Source organism: Hyperolius riggenbachi, chromosome 12 (assembly GCF_040937935.1).
Source record: "Hyperolius riggenbachi isolate aHypRig1 chromosome 12, aHypRig1.pri, whole genome shotgun sequence".
Taxonomy (NCBI): Eukaryota; Metazoa; Chordata; class Amphibia; order Anura; family Hyperoliidae; genus Hyperolius; species Hyperolius riggenbachi.
The window spans coordinates 114461109-114485573 of record NC_090657.1 but is presented as its reverse complement, the minus strand read 5'-3'; the positions used below and the strand labels follow the sequence as shown (position 1 = coordinate 114485573).

The 24465-nt window shown below is 42.6% G+C and overlaps 1 protein-coding gene across 1 annotated transcript in view; it reads left to right on the top strand.

The window, feature by feature from the left end:
* The window catches only part of HID1 (HID1 domain containing), a 192758-nt gene that overhangs the window by 109803 nt on the left and 58490 nt on the right, over positions 1 to 24465 (top strand). Inside the window, exons 12-15 of the mRNA XM_068263955.1 lie at positions 6816 to 6894; positions 12084 to 12248; positions 12370 to 12597; positions 23658 to 23791. Coding sequence (XP_068120056.1) covers positions 6816 to 6894; positions 12084 to 12248; positions 12370 to 12597; positions 23658 to 23791 — 606 coding nt within the window. The remainder of the gene's footprint in view (positions 1 to 6815; positions 6895 to 12083; positions 12249 to 12369; positions 12598 to 23657; positions 23792 to 24465) is intronic.

Below are 24465 nucleotides of genomic sequence, written 5' to 3'. Positions count from 1 at the left end.
TCTATATAACACAGGAATACAAATTCAAGCAAGCTGGAGATACAGACAATAGTGAGATAGTTCACCCGAGAAGCAGGTAGAACTATGTTTAAACAACCTTACTGATTACCCGAGGAGCGGGTGATTCAGACTGTAGTGTAGCCACTATCACCTGAGGGGCAGGTAGAAAGGATCGTACTGTAGTGACTATTCACCTGAGGAGCAGGTGATACTGTACTGCAGCAACTGACCACCTGAGGAGCAGGTGATTCAGACTGTACTGCAGCTACTGAGCACCTGAGGAGCAGGTGATTTCAGACTGTACTGCAGCTACTGACCACCTGAGCAGGTGATTCAGATAGTACTGCAGCTAGTAATCTCCTGAGGAGCAGGTGATTCAGGCTGTACTGCAGCTACTGACCACCTGAGGGGCAGGTTATTCAGTAAGTACTGCAGCTAGTATTCACCTGTGAAGCAAGTGATGCTAGCAGAGGATCCCTCACCAGTGACTAGGCTCACTGGTGAGGACAGGCAGGTTTGGCAACGAGCGGACAGATACGGTACAGAGACAGAAAGCTGGATCAGAGTAGTGTTCAGGCAGAGTCGGCAACTATATCAGATAGGCAAAGGTACAGGATCGGTAAACAGAAGAGTAGTCAAGCTAGCAGAGGGTCATAACAAATAGTACAATTCAATTAGTACTTTAAGCTATCAACAGAATCTAAGTGTGGATCCCCTGCTCCTGCTGGTTCTAGCACACTTTGAGATCTGACTAGGTCTGAGTGCTAACAAGTAGCATTTGCAACAGCAGACGCGGAGCAACTGAATGACCTGTCCTATATACTGCAAGCGCTCCACAGCGCCGCCCCAGTCACTCAGCCAATCCGGAGCATAGCTGGAGTCAGCTGATCTAGTTGCATAAAGGTCCTGGCGCGCGCGTAGCCCTTAGTCTATGAGCAATAGAAGGACCAGGCAAAGCACCAGCGTGTAACTGCGCGGCGGAGACCGCCGGCTGCAACGCGGTGATAGCCGCCATGCCACTTGCTGTTGCGGCCGTATCTCCGCTATCCATTACATGTATCCTGTATTTTTTACCAGTAGAGAGATGTGAAAGAGTATTTCCTTTAATAATATGGCAAATATTGCAAGGAAAAATCCCACATTGTTTTGGATGGGCACTGTCAGAGATGGTGTAGTTACCTCTGCTGCGGGAAGCGGCATCGCCGCTTACGCCTCTGACGTCACCTCGGCCGCATCGCCGCAAGCTCCGCTCGCTCCCTCCGACAGGTCGGGCCTCTCCATTACAGCGGCAGAGGTTAGCACGTGCGCACAACAGACAGATCTTTATGCACTAGGGACATGCTGGTCAGCTGACCACTGCTGCTGCTTCCGCAATGCTGATTGGTTGGCTCGCCTAGGGCGGGTCATTGGGATCATCCATTTATATTTAAGTTCAGAGCTTTCAGTAGCTCGTTGTCTGTTGTTGCTGAAACTTCGCAGTGAAAGCTCTCAGACCTAGTCAGATCTGTGTGTGATTGAACCGGCAGGACCCCGGGGATTCGCACTTAGCTTAGGATATTATTATTATTATTACTACTGTATTGATATTATTGTATATGACCCTTGCCTGAACCTTTGACTACTCTCTGCCTTCCGATTCTGTACCTCTGCCAATCTGATCTGTTGCCGACTCTAGCCTGAACTCTAAAGCTACGTACACACATGCGACAACGATCGTTCGTTGTGAATGACGAACAAACTTTTAATTGACGAAAGAACGACCTAAGTAAAGTTCGTTTTTAAATGTGTTTAACGATCTGATCGTTAGAACAAACGTAACATCACGTAAAGCAACTATTGCGCTTGCGCATAAAAATGAAAAGTTCCATGGAGAAATAGCGAAATGCGCATGTCAAGCCTAGTACGAACGACCGTTTCCGACAATGTACTACTTTTGCAAACGATCGTCGTTGGAGCTAGAAGCTAGATCGTTCGTTTTTAACGATCTAGCTCGTCCGTCGTTAAACTTAATGGTCGGCTGCTTTTTTTTTAAACTATTGTCGTTTGCGATTGTTTCAAACGACTATAGTCTCATGTGTGTATGCACCTTTACTCTGATTTAGCCTCCTGATTCTGTACCTTTGCCCATCTGATCTGCTGCCGACCTCGGCTTGTTTTACGACTACGATTTTGCCTGACATTTCTGTACCGCTGCCTGACCAACCTGTTACCGACCTCACTTGTACGACCATTCTCTGTTTGGTGATAGCCCCAGCCACCAAGGGCTATCACTTAGGCCACATACACACATCAGACCATAGTCTTTTGAAAATGAAAGATCACGGACCAATTTTACCCCCATCAATGTAGTATGAGAGCCATACCTTCACAGTCTTTTCTATGGAGCTGAACTGCCCATCAGAAAAAAATCTTTGCAAGATGCTGCACACACACAGATGCTGTACAGACATAAAAGATCAGTATCTGCAAAAGATCTGTTCCTGCCAAAGATCCGTTCCTGCAAATTGCATTCATAGTCTGAGATCTGCAGATCATCATACACACCTTGTTTAACTGACATTCATCTGCAGATCAGACAATCCTCTGCAGATCTGAAAATCCATCCTGGTGGATCTGATCTGCAGATGAATGTCTGTTAAACAAGGTGTGTATGATGATCTGCAGATATCATAGACTATGAATGCATTTTGGAGGAACGGATCTTTTGCAGGAACAGATCTTTTGCAGATACTGATCTTTTGCAGATACTGAACTTTTGAATGTCTACAGCATCTTTGTGTGCAGCATCTTGCAAATATTTCTGTCTGATGGGGAGTTCAGCTCCATAGAATAGACTGTGTAGGTATGGCTCTCATACTACATGGAAGGGGGTAAAATTGGTCTGTGATCTTTCATTTTCAAAAGACTATGGTCTGATGTGTGTATGAGCATTTAGGAGTACTCCTGTTTCTACTGTGCACTTAAAACACGCGTGATCACACTCTGAATAAAATACTGACTATTGTGCTGATAGAGCTCGTTCTGATCATCAGATACACCACTGATCATTACAGCCACCTTTCACACTAACATCAGTATGGACTAATTTATTTTGGATGGAAGGGGGTCTTTTGTAACAGAACATGGTGGAATGATTAAACTCTTTAATGTGTGGTAGGGAATGACCCAAAATACTCAAATTATGTTTAACCACTTCAGCCCTCAGTCGTTTTCACTTTATGCATCCGAGCAATGTTCACCTCCCATTCATTCGCCTATAACTTTATCACTACTTATCACAATGAACTGATCTATATCTTGTTTTTTCCGCCACCAATTAGGCTTTCTTTGGGTGGTACATTTTGCTAAGAGCTACCTTGCTGTAAATGCATTTTAACAGAAATGAATTTTTTCCATTTTTCTTATTCTTACTCAGTTTTCGGCCATTATAGTTTTAAAATAATACATGCCTTCATAATTAAAACCCACGTATTGTATTTGCCCATTTGTCCCGATTATTACACCGTTTAAATTATGTCCCTATCGCAATGTATGGTGACAATATTTTATTTATAAATAAAAGTGCATTTTTTCTGTTTTGCATCCATCACTATTTACATGCTTATAATAAAAAAAAAGAGAGAAATATTTCATCTTTACATAGTAAATTAAAAAGTTTAGACCCTTTAGGTAAATATTTGTGTTTTTTTTTTATTATTATTGTGATGTTTGTTTTTTTTATTATCAAACATTTTATTTGGGTATTTTTGGGAGGGTGGGATGTAAATAGTAATTTATTTTAATGTAAATATGTTTTTTTTTTTATGTAGATGTAGTTTTACTTTTTGGCCACAAGATGGCAACCTTTATAAGCATTAGCTGCAGCCACGGTTATTTAACTTGTTGTCGATGAGTACTCCTAAGTCCTTCTCCAAGTTTGATGTCCCTGTATCCCATTTATTTTGTATGGTGCTAGACAATTGGTATGACCAAAATGCATGACTTTACATTTTTCAACATTGAATTTAATCTGCCATTTATGTGCCCATATAGCCATCCTATCCAGATCCAGATAACAGATATCCAGATAACACCATTAGTAGCATATAGTATAACACCATTAGTGAACAGGTTGAAAAATGTATTAAACTAAGGCCCAGTGCACACCAAAACTAGCAGATCCGCAATACGTTAGCGGTTTTGGGAGCTGATTTCAGAGCGATTCTAGGTATGTTTAGAGAGGTTTTCTAAACATACCTAGCCATTTTGGGTGCGTTTTTGTGCAGCAGATTACACATATTGTTACAGTAAAAGCTGTTACTGAACAGCTACTGTAACAAAAATGCCTGGCAAACCGCTCTAAAGTAGCGTTTTTCAGAGCGGTTTGCGTTTTTCCTATACTTTGAGGACTAAACGCTTCTGAAATCCGCAAACGCGCAGCAGGAGGCGCGTTTGCGGCTTGGCAAAAACCGCAAACCGCCGGTGTGCACCATCCCATTGCAATACATTAGACAAGCGTTTTTATAGGCGGATGCGGCCGGCGGATCGCTCCAAAAAATGCTCGGTGTGCACTGGGCCTTAATTGGAGTATTTTGGATCATTCCATACCACACATTAAAGAGTGTAACCATCCCCGCATGTTCTGTTATAAAAGACCCCCTTCGATCCGAAGTAAATTAGTCTATTCTGATGTTAATGTGAAATGTGGCCATCCAAAACACTGTGGGACTTTTCCTTACCTTAATTGTCATATTTGACATAATCTTATTCCAGGAAAATGTTTTTAGTGGGTCACATTTGACCCTATAACTAATATAAAAAAAATACTTCTGCATTCTGTTTTTCATAATTCCCTTCTTTCTTCCTTTTTCAATTTCTTCTTTCTTCTATCTTTTATTGTGATTAAAGAATAGCCGTCAGCCAGTTGCTAGGCGCACAGCCTGCGTTCACCACTGCATCATCAGCTGTGACCACAGCCGATGCTGTCCTCTTCTCCTTCTTGGAGCCCTGTCAAAAGCATCTCTGAAGCTGCTTCCAGGGCTCTCAATTCATCCACTTGGTGGACTAATGAGTCATCCTTAAGGTCCGTACACACGCCAGACTGGAGGCAACGACGGGTCCGTCGTCACCTCCCGCTGGGTGGGCGTTCCAACGACAGTCCGGCGTCTGTACGCACTGTCGGCGGACTGATATGGCTGTTTCTGAGCGATCCGCCCGGCGTACACACGCCGGACTGTCGTCGGAACGCCCACTCAGCGGGAGGTGACGACGGACCAGTCGTTGCCTCCAGTCCGGCGTGTGTACGGACCTTAATCCTCATTGGACCAAAACAAATCAGGATTTTCATTGGTCCGCTTATTGCAATCGCTCCTAATTGAAAAACAAAAAGACAAACGTATTATTAAAGGCCTCACCAATGCTTCATTCACCCAATTTTAATCATCACTGTTTGTGTTTAATCCACATGATATTTATCATTTACACTTGTTTGGTGTAATTGCTTAACCATGTGCTGGACAGTATCTGCTAGTAATTTTTTGACACCCGCCTGAGTTCAAACTGAAGAAAAGATCCACTGGAAGCTATGAGCAATTGACTGCAAACTGAAGCTGTCCTTCAGCTGACTTGTCGTTGACCTGCATTGAAACAAATGATAAAATAAAATAAAACTGAACTGAGGCCAAAAAGGTCTTTGTACTCTGCTCTAATGCCTGCAAATTCCTTAACTCCGAATAAACAGTATAAGGGAGAACTGATGCTCTTTTAAAGGCGAAGTTTGTCACACCAAATATTGTATTTAGTTAGGCGCTCTGCAAGCGGTTAATTGGTTTGTGTGTGCGTGCACTGTATGTATGTGTGTGTGTGTATGTGTATATATATATATATATATATATATATATATATATATATATATATATATATATATATATATATATATATATATATATGTGTGTGTGTACTGTATATATATTATTATTATTATGTGTGTCTTGATATCTTGATATCAGTACCTTCATGTTGTTTGTAAGCCCCAGTGATGTGGTGTAGTTACTTGGTTCAATTTTGAAAACTTTTCCATCCCCGCTCCTAAATATTGTGTTCAGGTAGTCCCTGTCTCATTCATTAACCGGGGGCTGCCTGTAAATACAGTTTAAAAGTACAGTTAAGACCTAAACAGGATTCCTTAGCTGGAAGATACATAATAATATACATGTAGTTACCCCATACCTCCACCATAATAAAGTGGTGCTAAATCCCTTGTTCTAACGATTGGACAAGGGAAATTTACGAGGTGGCGCTAGGATTTGTTACTCCACTTCACAAATTGCCACCCAGTGTTACTGACTGTGTGGTTTGATATTGTTCAAGGGGTGATTTAGGCCTCTTTTCTACGAGTAGCTGAAGGTGGTGAATTCACTGCCTGTCAGCTGCTCCCATCCACTAGCAGGGCAATTGCATCTGAGCACGTCTGTATGAAACTGCAGCTGAACAGCGCTTGTGGCTGGCAGCCAGGCGGATGACTTGCTAGACAAATGAGCAGTTAAGCTGTCTATCGAAGTCTGAAACAAACACCCCAACGTCTCATTTTTGACACACTTTGAAAAAGTGATTTGTCATACACATGCACAGTGCTGTCAAAAAGTAACATTGCAACCGCACTTGGTCCGGTGAAGCTGAGCATAACTACATGGGAAACCAGTCATTCATATGGCTTTTTTGTAATGACCTTTTAACCAGTTTGCTTTGTGTTCCTGCTTTATTATATTGATTTAGGTTTTCTACCTTTGCTTTTGCATTACATTGATTTTTTTTTTCCTTTTTCTTTTCCTTTTAAGGTTTTTCACAAGATTATCACCAGCGGACACCAACGTTTACAACCTTTGTATGATTGTCTGCTTACCATCATAGTAAATGGTACTGCACGTGACTGCTGATATTAAGAATAAGTTACTGTACTTCTTCCTCAAAATTTAAAATTAAACCTGCTGCTCTAGAGCTGTTGAGGCATACTGCACTTTGTCCACATGGTGGAGCTGTGCAGCCTTCTTGGTGCATTGGCAAACAAGCACTGAATAGTTTGCTAAACTAAGAAAAAAAAAAGTCAGTGGCGGTTATTAAATATAGAAGTTCACTGAAACAAAAAATGTTTCTGTGCTAGCAAAATTAAAGTGGCACACTCTTAGGATTGGCATACACGTAGCAATCATTCAGTCAAGCTTTCAATCCCAAAAAAGGTGGATCTTGCAAATAAAGGGGAAATACTTTTTTTTTTTTTTTCAGCAATAAACAATCTCTTGGAACAAAAGACCGTATATGCAGATTGGAATTGGGACAATCAAATGTTTTGATTGGACCAGTTCCAAATTGCATACTCTTGGAATTAATATTGCATGCAGGCCAGAATTATTTTCTTCCTATTGAACAGCTCTACTAAGGGCATAATTACATAACTATTGCAAACTACCCAGCAGTAAATGGGGAAAAACTCCTCTGCCACTGCAAACTGCTGGATTAAAGGAAATTTAAAGCGGGAAAAAAAAAAATGTTTAACTTACCTGGGGCTTTTTTCAGCCCACTGGAGTCATTCTGTGCCTACGCCATCCTTCCGAAACCCTCCGGCCAGCAGCAGCGACCCCCGCAAAGCTGGCCAGACACGCACATCCTTACCACGTTCCCGCTGCAGGGAACTTCCTGTGCATGTGCAGTATGTGAAAATTGCTACTGCGCATGAGCAAAGTGGGAGTGCGCATGCACAGTGGCCTTTAGACTGGCCTTGACTGGCTGGCTTTTGGGGGGCCTCCGCTGCTCGATGGAGGAACCCGAAAGGACGGGGCAGTCACAGGATGACTCCAGGCGACTGCAAGAAGCCCCAGGTAACTGTCTTTTTTTTTTTTTTTTCTTCCTCGAAGTTTGTCATCTAAATTGGTGAATATAGACATTTGAGCACTCATTGCTGTTCAGTAGATCTGCAGATGGGAGCTATGAAGTAGGCTATTGCTGGCCTTGCAGCAAAAGTTTGGGTTTAAAGTATGTTTTTTCCTTTAGTTAAAATGGGTTGTTTGTTGTTTTTTTATTAAAAACAAACTGTTGGTCAGTTTGATTTCTCTTTATTGTATTTACTTGAAATGTGTTAAACTCCTTACCATAAACCAATGCTTAGGCCGGATTCCCACTTGTGCTTGATCACGTGCCGACTGCGGGAGCAGACACTGTTTTGTCCACTCTAGTCTGGCTGGGGCCCAGGGCAGATGCGTTACCCCCATAGGCTATATGGGGATTGCTCTTCTGGGATTAGAGACACAGACTTTACAGAAGTGGGGGTCTGCTTACCGCAGTGGATCTGTTGAAAGCTGAGAAGAGTGAATGGCTCCTATATATAAAATAGGAGCTGTTCACTGTCATTTTTGCAATAAGTAGAGAATGGACAAAAAAATGTACATTCTTAGCTCAAGTAGGAATACAGCCTTGCAACCCTAGAAATTTTTAGAACTGTAGCTAGCCGTTTTGTTTTTTAGTTAGAAACAACTATTTTCATGTATTAATGTTGTATTTAAAAAAGTTGCCAAATCCTAATGTTATGCCTAAGAAATAAGCTTGAAGAACCAAAGTTGTTTGTATCATCTATGTTAAAGAGAATCTGTACTCTAAAATTCTTACAATAAAAAGCATACCATTCTATTCATTATGTTCTCCTGGGCCTCTCTGTGCTGTTTCTGCCACTCCCTGCTGCAATCCTGGCTTGTAATTGACATTTTTATGCAGTGTTTACAAACAAAAGACATAGCAAGTGATAGGCTGAGAGGAGTTCAGTGTGTGAGTCATACAGAGTGTTCAGGGAGCCTGGAGAGGGTGTGTATAGCTTCTATCCAATCAGAAGCAGCACAGCACATTCCAGCTTGACTGCCTCAGCCCGACAGTGGAGAGAAGATTAGATCATATAACAGAGATAATACAGCCACTGTGCAACTAGGAAAGGCTGCAGTTAGACAGAGCACATTAGAACAGGTATAGAAACATATATGATAGAAGAAATGAGGATGAAAATTGTGTTACAGAGACTCTTTAAACTTTTAGACTAGTCTCTTATTTTTAATGCATAGATGTAGATGTAGTAGATGTGTACACTTGGCAATAAATATACTGAAGCCACATAATTGGTTTGTTCCTTTTAGCTTAATTTCCTGTTGAGGTGCGTTGAGACACAGTGCAGTGTTCTCCCCAGGCACTTTTAGCCGGGTGCTCCACCTGGCTAGTTTTGGTGACAAGTCCACCCAGCTGATATCGACTTACCTCCTCCTCTGCTGTAAGCAGAGTTGTGCAGAGAAGCCCTGGCCCTGCATTCTCTCATCTCACCCCACCTGGCTACTTTTTCATGCCACTCGGCTTGAAAAAAAAGTTCTGGGGAGAACACTGCAGCTGTTTCAACTTTGATTTCTTGGGTTTATTTACTAATGTTGGAGACCACTGGAAAATATACCTGATGCAGCAAACCTGAACTGTTTTTGGTATAAAGCCTTCTCTCTTAAAGTACCCCTGAATTAGGGAAAAACTATTGAATGAAGCTCATTGTGGGCTAGATTACCTTCTCATGAGCGTCCTGATACTGCTTGTTGTCCCCAAGGTCCCTCTGTTCCCACTCCCATTTTTCCTAAGCCTTCCAGATGTTCCTCCGAGTGTCACAGGTCAATTCTAAACTGTGCAGGTACATAGTAGGGGCTTTTTCATACTAAGGGCGCTTTCGTTTTTTGGTTTTTTTTTTTAAGCGCCGGCGATTTTTAAAAGCTACCTAAAAGCGCTTGTGCAATGATTCCCTCTGACAGTGTTCACATATCAGCAGTTCGATTCTGATCCGCTCACCAAAGCGATGCCTGTACCATTTTCAGCGCGATTTGCCTCAATGGAAGTTATAGGGAAATCGTGAAGAGATTGAAAAAGCGGTTTGTATAGTGATTTCCCCAGAGCTTTCATGAATAAATACATTGTATTTATTTATTTCTGGCTGAAAGAGATCTTCCTGAATGACGTCATGAAGTGAAAAAACAAATTGCTCTGCAAACACACTTAGAAAAGCGCCTTACAAAAAAAATTGCAATGCGTAGGTAAGCACTGGGAGACGCAAAAAAAGTTGCGCACTAAATTGCAAAATGATGGCATCAGCGGTTGGGCTTTATGATGTGAACGAGCCCTAATAGAAAGCGATCATGGGGTGAGCACTTGCTTTTTGCTTGTTGAGGGCTACTGCTATAACAGTAACGTGTAGCATTGATATAGCAAGAACAGGGTAGCCTAGGCTTATTGTAGAAAAAAAGTTCGCATAGCTGCAAACCTGCTAATTCACATTTCAGCAGTTGCACTTTGTTCTACTGTAAACTAGGTAAGAGTTGCAAACTTTCGATAACTAATGGGCTTATAAAAAAATCCAATTCAGGTTTGTTGAATTGCTTGGCCTTTAGTTTTCTCCACTGTTCTCCATCCTTAGTAAAAAAAAAAAAAAAAAAGCAATCTACAGTAAATCGCCGCTCACATTTCTGTAAATATTTTATTGTACAGTAGAATCTCGTTATAGTAAACTCTGGTATTGTAAAACTCTGGATATTGTAAACTCAGTCCTCAGGTCCCAGCAACATGCTTCTGTATAAATATACAATGTATAACCAATTCTGATATAGTAAACGTCTGATTTAGTAAACTACTTTTCCTTGTCTCTTGGAGTTAACTATAAAGGGATTCTACTGTATCTTTTCACGAGGCAACACTGAAGATATGATACTTTGATAAAATGTAAAGTAGTCAGTGTAAATTTGCTGTCCCATCAAAATTACTTAATACACAGCCATTAATGTCTAAAACGCTGGCAATAAGTGAGTACACCATAAGTGAAGACTGTCAAAATTCTGTCCAATTAGACTGCTTCCTTCCCTGTGATTAGACATGCTCTTCCGAGTAGCTACCTACTCGTAGCTAATCGGAATTGAAAAGTTAATTACAGCACCTGTGGGAACGGGTGAGTGTGGGGTAACTTACCCATGTTGCCGTCTGTTCCAAAGTGCTCCAATCGCGTCCAACGTTGCTTTCGAAGTTGCGTTGCACGTCACTACCACGCATCCTCTTTCTGGGCGACTGAAGCTACCTACTTGTAGCTACTCGGAAGAGCATGCCTACCTGTGATCATGCTACTTGTTAGTGTTGCAAGTTCTCAGATGTGAATGGGGAGCAGGTGTGTTAAATTTGATGTCCTCACTTTCTCCCATATGGTCACTAGCAGTTCAACACCCTCATGGCTCAAGAAAAAAAAAATGCCAAATTGCCAACAACTGGAAACTGAGCTGCAGTATAGTGGCCTACACTATACAGCGATTTAACAGGACAAGTTCCACTCAGAACAGGCCTCACCATAGTTGACCAAAGAAGTTGAGTGCACTTTTGTTGCCAGCAGTTCAGACATTAATGGGTGTGTTGAGTTATTTTGATGGGACAGCAAATTTACATGGGGATACAAGCTGTACATGAATATTGTGTAAAAGGGTCATATATTCAGTGTTGACCCATGAAAAGATTTTCCAAATTGCTGGTAGTAGTGATACATTTTGTGAAGAATAGTCCCAATATTTTCTTCGGGGGTACTGCACAACAGTGTGTATTGCCTGTTAAACAGCATCTGTAAGAAAAATACATATGTAGATAAAGGAATGATCAGAGTTCCTTTGAAAAAGCTGAGGTGTTAAACTGAAGAGTTTGGAACTCAACAACTTTCCTACCTGAATTTACTTTGAAGTAGGGATGATCAATGAGATCAAGTAATTCAATTTTCAAGCTGCATATATTTGCACCCAAAATGTACATAATCCTGCATGAACTCATTATTTGCATCTCATTGATCATCCCTGCATTTGAGTGCATATACATGGCCACATACATGATGAAGTACAAGGCTTCCCGGGACTATATGACTTTATTTTTCCCTCTCTAAGAAAATCAAGTTTAATTTTTACACAATGTGACTTGAATGAAAGTGCAATGAAAATGACGTTGCTATTTTCAGCTTTGCTGCCATGTATGAAAATATATTTATATGTATATATACTTTTTTTTGTTTTTGGCAGTATCTCCATATTTGAAATCTCTCTCCATGGTGGCATCCAACAAGCTGTTACATCTGCTTGAAGCTTTCTCCAGTCCATGGTTTCTCTTCTCCTCTCCACAGAATCATCATCTTGTTTTTTTCCTGCTTGAAGTGTTCAATAATATTATCCAGTACCAGTTTGATGGTGAGTGTCCCTGTGTATCTTTGTTACCTTTCTAGTCTTTTTGTTTCATGTTTGTACATTGTAAACACTTTTGTGGGATTCTTAAACTTCTTCATTTTTTTTTTATGTTTTCCTTTAACAGGTAATTCTAGTTTAGTTTATGCTATTATTCGAAAGCGTAACGTATTTCACCAGTTAGCAAACTTACCTTCAGACCCCCCATCTATACAGCGTGCACTGCAACGAAAAAAGAAAACTACTGAGGGAATATCACGCACAAACTCCCAAGATGGTGCCTCCATGGAAGGATCCCGTCCTGCTGCCCCAGCCGAACCAGGAACACTCAAAACAAGTCTAATTGCCACACCTGGTTAGTATTCTGAATAGAATTTCTATCCAGTATTTGTAAAACTTTTTTTTGGCTTTGACCTTCTATCACTAGCAATTTTTTTTTAAGTTTTACAAGTATGTATTATCAAAATATGACTTTTAAAAACTATTGTAGAGCATATGCCTTCTGGTAATGAAATATTTTAGACCTAGATACTGGGATATATATGTACAGTGATGTGAAAAACTATTTGCCCCCTTCCTGATTTCTTATTCTTTTGCATGTTTGTCACACTTAAATGTTTCTGCTCATCAAAAACTGTTTAACTATTAGTCAAAGATAACATAATTGAACACAAAATGCAGTTTTAAATGATGGTTTTTATTATTTAGTGAGAAAAAAAAACTCAAAACCTACATGGCCCTGTGTGAAAAAGAAATTGCCCCCTGAACCTAATAACTGGTTGGGCCACCCTTAGCAGCAATATTTGCAATCAAGCGTTTGCAATAACTTGCAACGAGTCTTTTACAGCGCTCTGGAGGAATTTTGGCCCACTCATCTTTGCAGAATTGTTGTAATTCCGCTTTATTTGAGGGTTTTCTAGCATGAACTGCCTTTTTAAGGTCATGCCACAACATCTGAATAGGATTCAGGTCAGGACTTTGACTAGGCCACTCCAAAGTCTTCATTTTGTTTTTCTTCAGCCATTCAGAGGTGGATTTGCTGGTGTGTTTTGGGTCATTGTCCTGCTGCAGCACCCAAGATCGCTTCAGCTTGAGTTGACGAACAGATGGCCAGACATTCTCCTTCAGGATTTTTTGGTAGTCAGTAGAATTCATGGTTCCATCTATCACAGCAAGCCTTCCAGGTCCTGAAGCAGCAAAACAACTCCAGACCATCACACTACCACCACCATATTTTACTGTTGGTATGATGTTCTTTTGCTGAAATGCTGTGTTACTTCTACGCCAGATGTAATGGGACACGCACCTTCCAAAAAGTTCAACTTTTGTCTCGTCGGTCCACAAGGTATTTTCCCAAAAGTTTTTTTAGCAAAATTGAGACGAGCCTTAATGTTTTTGCTTAAAAGTGGTTTGCGCCTTGGATATCTGCCATGCAGACCATTTTTGCCCAGTCTCTTTCTTATGGTGGAGTCGTGAACACTGACCTTAGTTGAGGCAAGTGAGGCTTGCAGTTCTTTAGATGTTGTCCTGGGGTCTTTTGTGGCCTCTCGGATGAGTTTTCTCTGCGCTCTTGGGGTAATTTTGGTCGGCCGGCCACTCCTGGGAAGGTTCATCACTGTTCCATGTTTTTGCCATTTGTGGATAATGGCTCTCACTGTGATTCGCTGGAGTCCCAAAGCTTTAGAAATGGCTTTATAACCTTTACCAGACTGATAGATCTCAATTACTTTTGTTCTCATTTGTTCCAGAATTTCTTTGGATCCTGGCATGATGTCTAGCTTTTGAGATGCTTTTGGTCTACTTCTCTGTGTCAGATAGCTCCTATTTAGGTGATTTCTTGATTAAAACAGGTGTGGCAGTAATCAGGCCTGGGGGTGACTACAGAAATTGAACTCAGGTGTAATAAACCACAGTTAAGTTATTTTTTAACAAGGGGGGCAATCACTTTTTCACACAGGGCCATGTAGATTTGGAGTTTTTTTTTTTCTCGCTAAATAAAAACCATCATTTAAAACTGCATTTTGTGTTCAATTATGTTATCTTTGACAAATGTTTCTGCTCATCAAAAAACGTTAACTATTAAAGTGTGACAAACATGCAAAAGAATAAGAAATCAGGAAGGGGGCAAATAGTATTTCACATCACCGTATTTAATGATATGTTATCTTAGTTTCAGGAGCGTTTAGTAGAAAGGTTTTTAGCTGCAAAAGAAGCTCCCACTTTACCAGCAACTCCTGGGGTTGTCCCTCCTATATTGGATTCAGACTTGCCCAGAGTTTTTGGGGCACAAAGGGCTGCGGATTCCTCCTCGGAGGATATAGAGCATGTGGGGGAATCTTCCGCCCAGGAAGAGGAAACGCCCAGAAGCTCAAATAGAGGAAAATTTAAACTGCTACCTGATCAGTCTAATGAATTGTTAAAGTATATTTGCACGGCTTTAAATATTCCTATTGAAAAGCCTAAACCTGCTTCTATTGAGGATGATATGTATTCAGAACAGATAGTTCAGAAACAGGTGTTTTTTTCCAGTGCACAAGACAATGATTGATTTAATTGTGGATGAATGGAAAGAACCTGATATGAGGATGCATGTTTCTAGATCTTTTAAAAGGCGTTATCCTTTTAATGAGGACATAATCAACTGGTCTAAATGTCCTAAAATAGATGCTGCCATTTCTAAATTATCTAGAGATTCTGTTATCCCTTTTGAAGATACATTGTCGCTTAAAGATTTGTCAGATGGGAAAATGGAGTCTCTAATCAAGAAAGCCTGGGAAGCTATTTTTTCCTCGTTATCTCCAAATTTAGCAGCCACCTGCACTGCTCGTTGTTTAATTCTCTGGCTGCAGGAGATGCAGGCTCCCTTAAAAGATGGTGTGTCCCTTGAAAGTATTTCCCGATCAGTCACCACCTTGAAATTAGCCGCCAAATTTTTGGCGGATGCCTCGAGTGAGGCTGTCAGAATTTCTGCTAGGAATTTAGCTTTAATTAATACTGTACGCAAATTTTTATGGCTAAAAAATTGGGAAGGTGACATGGCAACTAAAGTGAAACTTTGTGGTCTCCCATTTGAAGGGGACCTGTTGTTCGGTTCAGCCCTAGAGCAAACGCTAGAGAGGGCAGCTGAAAAGAAAAATACTTTTCCTCCTCTACAGAAAAAACAAGCTCCCAGAAAGAGGTTTCAGGGCCCTAGGAAAACTTAGAGGTAAGGAACCGAAAAAAGAAATGAAAGATGAAAAAAGTACCTAAAGCCAAAGGTTTCCTCTTTAATCATCAATCCTCAAATACCCCCAAACAATCCAGTACTGAACAATGACTGTGTTCAGGTGGGGGGCAAGTTAAAAACATTTCTCCGAACATGGAAAAAACATTCAAAAAGCAAATATATTTGCCAAACAATCAGGGAGGGGTACAGAATTAAATTTTCCAGAAAACCTCCAAAACATTTTCGAATAACAAATTTCTTGCAGTCCCCAGTGAAGCGCTCTGCAATGGAAAAAGCCGTGAAGGTTCTTTTCCAGAAGGGAGTTGTGGAAGAGGTTCCAATTCAGGGGAGAGGAACCTCTTCCACTCTCTTCCTGGTTCCAAAACCGAATGGAACCGAATGGCGACTTTCGCCTCATCATAAATTTTCAGTTTTTTTAACCGTTTTGTAAAATACGAAATGTTTTACATGGAATCAATTACTTCCACTATTCAACTTCTGGGAAAGGATTACTTCATGACGTCCATAGATGTTATGGACACGTATTATCATGTACCCATTCTGTCAGCCCACTGGAAATACCTGAGAGTTGCAGTTCAAATTCAATCCCAGGTCCTCCATCTACAATTCAAAGCACTTCCCTTTGGGATCTCAAGTGCTCCCAGAATCTTTACAAAGATCATGATAGAGGTGGCAGCACATCTGAGAATGCAGAAGATCATTCTAGTACCATATCTAGACGATCTACTGATGGCTGCAAAATCCAAAGATACTCTCCAAGAGCACATTCAGATGGTTCTGAAGGACCTGGGATAGATCTTGAATCTAAAGAAATACGACCTTACACCAGATCGGAGGAAAGAATTTCTAGCCGTATCACTGGACACAGTAAACCAGATCTCCAGTTTGCCACAAAAGAAAGTAGATCAAGTGATCTCCTGTACTCAGGAACTCCTGAGAGAAAAGTCTGTCACAGTAAAACAAGCTATGTCTTTCCTGTACAGTATTCAGCCTGTATTCCAGCAGTGGCTTGGGCTCAGGCAAATTACAGAATGTTTTAACTAACAATCCTGTGTCAGTGTTCGGGTGCACAGGAGAATCTAGATCAGAAAATCGATTTGTCAGATCCAGTGATTCATTCTCTGAACTGGTGGCCTTCCAGTCAAAACCTGCAAAGAGGTGTAAGTTGGATCTCACAAAATCCAGTAATTATTACAATAGACGCGAGCCTCTGGGGATGGGGAGCGCATCTGGGTCGAGAATACATCCAAGGTAGGTGGTCTCCAATAGAGAAGACCTTTTTCATCCAATCACATCACAAAGAGTTATTGGCGATCTGGAAGTCTCTACAGAGATGGGAAAGTCTGCTCGTAAACAAAAATGTGATTGTCCAGTCAGATGGCAGTAACTCACATAAACAAGCAAGGAGGGACTCACAGTCCTCCACTAATATCCCTCTCTCTGCAAATCTTCCGCTGGGCAGAGAACAAGGTTCTTTCCTTAAAGTCAGTTTACCTCAAAGGAAAGGACAATGTTCTAGCAGATTGTTTAAGCCACTAAAAGTTAAATCAGAACAACTGGTGTCTGAACAAAGATATATCTTTCTGACGATTTGCAGCAAGTGGGGGCTTCCATCCATAGACCTGTTTGCTGCCTGGAACAATGCACTTCTTCCCAGATTCTGCTCCCTCAATCCCAGAGGCTCTCCGATATGTCTGGATGCATTTCTGCTTCACTGGGGTCTGGAGAGAGCATTTGTGCACCCTCCCTTGAAATTAATCGGCAGGGTACTTCAAAAAGTAATCAAAGACCAGGCCTCGATAATTCTCATTGCCCCAGACTGGCCAAGAAGGCATTGGTATCCTGTTACTCTCCCTAGCATTAGAGGAACCAAGGGTCCTACTGATCAGGGATGATCTGCTGTATCAGGAACAAATGTACCATCCCTCAGTGGCCAGTCTGAATTTGAAGGCTTGGCTTTTCAGTGCCACCCGTTACTGAATCAAGGCCTTTCCGAAAAAGTGCTTTCCACCCTGCCTCATGCAAGGAAACCTGTCACTTCCTCTATTTATCTCAGGATTTGGAATGCGTTTTGTGAATTTAACAAAGACACTCCAGAAATTATCTATCCCCAATTTTCTAGAATTCATGCAGAAAGGGCTAGATATGGGTCTAAAATTAAACACCCTCAAGGTGCAGTTAGCAGCTCTGGGTGCATATTTTTGATTTTCCTTTCACTTTAAATTCTTTGATTAAAAGGTTTATCAAGGCAGTCAAAAGGAAAACCGTGGTGAAGAAACACTGTTCCGCCTTGGGACTTGAATTTAGTCCTAAATTCTCTTATCGCATTCCCCTTGGAGCCAATGGACAAGATCTCCATTAGGGACGCTAAAGACATGTTTGCTAGTAGCAGTGACTAAAGCCAGGCGTATAGGGGAAATACAAGCCTTATGCACTAAACCACTGTTCATGACTATCCAGCCGGATAGAATCACTTTTAAATTACCTCCCAATTTTTCTCCAAAAGGTGTGACAGATTTCCACTGTGATCAGGAAATCTTTATCCCTTCTTTTTGTCCGAATCCTTCTAACTGAAAAGAGGAAAAGTTCAGTTCCCTGGATGTCAGGAAAATGATTTTGCTTTATTTATACAAAACTGCAGAATGGAGGAAGGAGGATAATTTTTGTTCAGTTTTAGGGTGCTCGTAAAGGATTAAGAGCATCCAAGAATACTTTAAGTAACTGGTTAAAGTTATGAAATTGTAGGTAAGCCAGCCCCTGTTAATGTGAAAGCACACTCCACTAGGGCTGTCTCCTCTTCCTGGGCAGAAAGAAATTCTGCCTCAGTACTCCAAATTTGTAAGGCTGCCACATGGTTCTCTTATGATACTTTCATAAAGCACTACTGTTTGGATTTACCAAGTCACCATGACTTGGGTTTTGGTCGTAAAGTATTGTCGGCAGTAGTCCCGCCCTGAGAGAGGTAATATTCATATGCTGGATACACACCATGCGTTTCCACGTCGAATGCGTCCATCGATACGCGTCGATTCGATTATTTCCGAGCATTTCCGAACGAATTTCGGTGATTTTTAGGTCGATTGCCATGTAAAGTATGGCAAATCGACTTAACGATCCATCGAAGCTTGAATCGGACATGTCGGAAATAATCGAATCGATGCGTATCGACGGACGCATCGAACGCGGAAACGCATGGTGTGTATCCAGCATAACTCTCACGGTTAACACTCCGAGTAGAGGTGAGCCGAACTCACAGGTAATTGGTTTTCTGCATTGCCTCTACGAGGGGTGAACCAACCCACCCAAATCTAACGGTAAGTCTCTTACTGAGTCAATGTAATAGTCAATGCATTGAGTCTAGGTAGGAGGATGTGGCTATTTAATTGAATCTTGTGCTTCCTGTCCCCTAGGCAGGCGGAGCTATCTCACGGTTAACACCCCTCGTAGAGGCAACGCAGAAAACCAATTACCGATGAGTGTAATTGTTGCCATCTTCAGTGTTGTCCCATGAGGAGATGTAATAAAATATTTACAAAAACGGTGTACGAACTTTTGTGATATACTGTATATACGTACCATATTTTTCTTATCTGCACCACCATGTTGAAAATCCACTCTCAAGATTTTTCGTTCTCCCTGAGACAAAGTACTCTATTTGTCGAACTAAAAGATGCATTTTTTTTCTCCCCCAAAAGTTGGGAGAAAAAGTCCCTGTGTCTTACAGTCCAAATACAGGGAGTCCCCCACATATGATTGCACGCCAATATAAATCACTGACACGCCACAATGTCAGGGACATCCGGCACTTCCTGGCATCCTGCTCTGCTCCCCCTGTGTAATAAGCAGCAGCCGCATTACTCACCTGACTCGAGGGTGCCTGTGGTGATCAGCTGCTTCTCCTCTTTGCACTCCGCTATGTCTGCTTTCTGTATGGGATGTAATCAGCAGCAGCCGCATCACTCACCTGACCCATGGTCGAACACCGTGAATCCAGCGCAGGAGACTTGGGCGCAGCCAGCGCCACCATAGGCTGTAATAGGAATTACGGCTACAGCAGCGCACAGGGAGTAACTTCGGCGCCATCAGAAGAATGAGCTGAAGTTACTTTTAAAACACAATAATTCTGAAAGCCGATTTATTTCCCCACCATCCATGGCGGCCTGGAGGGGGAATGGTATTTAACATGGCCAGGAACTTGTGCAGGATCAGCCATATACCAGCTGTATCCTGTGCCCAAGTCTCCCGCGCCGATTCCTCTCGTACGCACCCATGGTTGCCTGCGGCAAACAGCAGCTTTTATCTCGCTTACTCCTTTCCCCTAGTGCAGGTATTTCAGGAAGTACTGGCACTAGGGTTCAAGGAGTGAGCAAGAGAGGAGCCACTGTTCGCCATGGGCAACCTTGGGTCAAGTGAGTAATGCGGCTGCTGCTGATTACATCCTGTACAGAGAGCAGACACCAGGGAGTGCAATAAGGAGGAAACAGCTGATCGCTGTGAGCATGCTTCGGGTCAGGTGAGTGATGCGGCTGTTGCTAATTGCATAGGGGACACCAAGGGGGACAGGAGGACACAAGTGGGGCAGTAGTAGAAGTACTTAATGATTGAGGGGGAGAACATCTACAAGATGCTCCTGGACCATGGATGCACCAGGTTTAGTATATATATTTTTCTCTAGCCGTCATACGGGACACTGGAGATGTGGCTCCACCCATCCAATTAGTGGAAACCCCCTGAAAGAATAATAGCCCCCACCCTTGCCTGGCTCCTCAGTTTAATTTGGTTTCCATCCCGGAAACGCAGAAGAGGAGTAGCTCCCTTAATTTGTATTATTTTTATTGAGCGTCACTAGGTGGTGAGGCCAAGAGAAGACCGGTAGGCTTGGGTGATCGTTGTGAATGCTAGTGGCGTCTCTTTACTCACCCGGTTTTCTGCCGAACACGGTGCTTGGCTGTCGATCCCTCTGCCCTCTATATGCATTTGTGCAGGCAAGGATCGTGGCACTCTCCCACAGCTGCCAAGTTTCTTTCGCCGAATTGGCATCCTCTTGGCAGCGCTGCGCATGCAGGAAATCCCTGGGCCACAAGCGATGGTTGGGAAGCTGGTGCTGGTGGGGGAGTCCAATATAGGAGAACTAGGCAGCATACGAAATGGATCTGCTCCTGTTGTTCTCCCCCATGCTAGAAAGATGGGATCACAGGCAAGAGGCTCCCCAGTCTGTCCCAGCAGCAGAGTTGTGTGCACTGATAGTGCATCTCTGCAGGGATATACACTCACATGATGCGGTTTAGAGTGTGATTTCACCTGTGACTTGTTCTCTCTCTCTCTCTCTCTCTCTCTCTCTCTCTCTCTCTCCCCCCCCCATGGAGCCATTGTGTACTCCCTCTGGAGTGATTGGTAGATAGTGAGTTTCTGGAGTTCTTTATGTCACTTCTCCATTCCTCTAGGTATTGGTCCTTGCAGCTTTCTATCATTCCCTTTATTTGGGCTTTTGTCAGCCTGTGTTGGTGGTCTTGGCTGGGCTGGCTGTTGACGCTTTGTTTCAAAGCGCGTAGTATGGCCTCGCCACCCTGGCTCAGTGAGGGTTTATGGTGGTAAGTGCTGGGGCTGCTGCTCTGTATATGCGCCCAGTATGAGAGCGCCCTCTGCTGGATAGTCATCCATAGTGGGAATCTGCCTAGCTCTGCCCGGCAAGCTGAGTTTGAAGTGCTGCGATGGACTTGGAGAAGATACTTGCAGAACTCTAGATGGAAGATTTCTGTTGGGCTGGAGTCCCATTTTGATTGGTAAGAGTAGGTGACCGGGCCCCATACCTCACTGCTATAGAGCAGGATTGGGGTGATGATGCTGTTGAATATCTTTACCCAGACTCTCACCGGTGGTTTTAGGTGGTAAAGTCTGATGGCATAAAACGTTCTGCAGACTTTTTCCTTCAGGGCCTCTACTGCTGGTTTGAAGCTCCCCGTTTGGTTAATTTCCAGCCCCAGGTAGGTGTAACTGTTTGTGGTCTCCAGTGGGCAGCCATTTAATATAAATGAGGAGGTGGGCGTTTAGATTTTTCCTCTGGAACACCATCACTTTTGTCTTCTTTGGGTTGATGGGCAGTGCCCATGTGGTGCAGAAACTCTCCAGTACTGCCAGGCTGTCCTGTAGGCCCCTTTCTGTTGGGGAGAGCAGCAGGAGATCATCTGCATACAGCAGGAACTTCACCTTGTGGTCATGCAGGAGGCGGCCTGGTGCTGGGGAGGATTCCAGGGCTACAGCCAGTTGGTTAATGAATATGTTAAAGAGCGTTGGGCTCAAACTGCAGCCCTGCCTGACTCCTCGACCTTGCTTGAAGAACGCGCTTCTCTTCCCGTCCACTTTCACACTGCATTGGTTCCCAGTATATGAACTCTTGATGACATCATAGGTTCTACCTCCTATTCCGCTCTCTAGGAGTTTTAGAAAAAGGCCTGGGTGCCACACCGAGTCAAACGCCTTCTTAAAATCCACAAAGCAAGCGTGTATTTTGCCACGTGAGCTGTGGACATGGGTCTTGATGAGGCTGTGCTGTAGATGTGGTCGGTTGTGCGGTGGTTTGGCATGAACCCAGCTTGGCTTTTGCTGAGTACGTCCTGCTGTGTGAGGAAGGAGAGGATCCTTTTATTGATGATGCTGTTAAACAGTTTCCCCAGTGTACTGCTGACACAGATTCCTCTGTAGATTGCTGGATCATATCTGTCCCCATTCTTGTAGATAGGTGTTATGAGGCCTTCACTCCAGGCCTGAGGAAAGGAGCCCGCACTCAGGATGAGGTTGAATAGTCTTGCGAGTGCCTCATGTATGTCCGAGGGGCTGTATTTGATCATCTCTCTCTCTCTCTCTCTCTCCCTAAAAAAAAGTAAAAGCGCTGCAAAATGTAAACTCCGGGGATTACGTCCCCAGGTGTTTACATTTAGCCTGTGAGACGCAATCGGAGGCTCGCAGGCTGTTCACGGAGCCCCGCTCTGTGAACTGACAGGGAACGCCATGGAAACACAGGTATCTGCGGCGGCTGGTCGTTAAGTGGTTAAGGAAAAAGATCCACACCAGGATTTGCTGTTTCACCTGAGAGAACTTCTGAGGTTAGCTCATCCTTAACACAAACCTATAAGTTACATGCTTATCTAAGTGCAAGGAAATGTCTGCATGGTCCAGAGGCATTTTATCTTCGCTTAACCCCACTGCTGCTGGCAGGACCCACTCATGTTTGCAGTCATGCTGGCCTCCATTTATGAGTGTGGGCCTTACCATGCATGTGCTAGTATGGTCGCACCTTGGTAGTTGCACAAAGCCGCTTGTGCAGGTGTGGCCATACTTGCATACTTGTGGTGTGAAAGAATATCCGATAACCTCGTGTCTGATATGTTCAGAGACACCTTGTGCAAGGATCCACCTTGGTAAGTATGTAACTGTTTTTTTTTTTTTTTGTTTTTTTTATTAACCTTACAGCTTTACTTTAAATTAGTCCTTATCTGGGAAACAGAAAGGCCCTTACTCGATTTACTTTTTCGCTACATTTTCTCCTAGGAGATTTTTTTTCATATTCTGTTTTCTGCTTTCTGGAACTGAAAGGGTACAAAAAGTAGGTTAAAAGTTAACTGTTCAAATGATTATTTCTTGCTTGCTGTTGTAACAAGTATGTGTTTGCTAGGCTAACAAACAAGCTAATTTGTACTGCTATAGATTGTTTTGTTTTTTTCTTGTTTTTTATTTTGATTTGGCTAACATGTACTCCCTATATAGAGTTCTTATCTATAATAACCCATCTAGGCAAATTTTTTTTAAACAGTTTTTCTGTAAATATTGTAAATAGTCTGTATAAAGCTTGTGCAGCACAAAATAAACACTGCTGTTGATTAATCACAAACACTATCTCCAGACTTGCTTTGTACTATGCTTGTCCTTGATGCAGGGCCGGAACAGGGTACTGCTGCACTAGAGGCGGAGATTCCAAAGTGCGCCCCCACCACCACCCAACTGTGCCTGTACCAGTATGGGCCGCAAACGTGCCCCAAGTATTAGGAAGACCCCTGCCCAGTTCATTTAGTCAGACGTCCACCCAGTATTAGAGAGGTTAGAATGGGTTGCTTTTATTAGTCATGTTTATGATGGCTATTTTCTTGTTACTCATAACTGAACCTTCCTTTCCCTAATTCTTCCCTCATTAGGAATAGAAAAGCTTACTGAAAAATCTCAGGTATCAGAAGATGGTACTCTACGAGCTGTTGACCCTGAAGTTCCATCGTCGCCTGGAGAGAGTGAACCTTCTCGTCCCCTGAGTGACACAGAGTCTCAGAGTGGGGTGGGTGGTAATAGCATGTCACACAGTTATTGGAGTCCATTTTATTTTTCTTTAACATGTGCATGTAAATACAACTGTTTCCCTTTAAATCTCAGCAAATCTAGGTTTGTGGATGCAACGAAAATCATACTAGCACTAATTTAGGAAACAGGACTATGATCTGATATGACCCAAGGGGGGGGGGGGGATCTTAAACGCTTAGTAGCAGACAATTATTAATAAACCACTCAGTTTGCTAAATGTCTTATGATATCCCTGTTGCAGATTTTTAGCAAATTTTAGCACATTTTCTGTGAGTATTAGGAAGACCCTTCTAGTTTGTCCAGATGTCCCCCAAGTAGAAGTTAAGTTCCTCTTCTTCCCCCCCCCCCCTCCAAGTATAGGTACCTGGATGTGCTCCCAGTATTAAGTGTCCCCCCAGCATAGATAGGCAGAAATGGCCTCCATAGTTAGCCTCTCCCCAGTATAGATAACCAGATGTGCACCCGGTGTTTGGTAACCTCCCCCCCCCCCCCCCCCCCCCCCCCACAGTATAGATAGCCAAAGTCCAGCATTAGATAGATACCCTCCTAGATGTGTCCCTTAAGATTAGCCCCCAATATAGATAGCCAGATTTGACATCCAGAAATGGGTAGCCCCCCCTTATAAATATGTGCCTACCGGGATCAGGTACA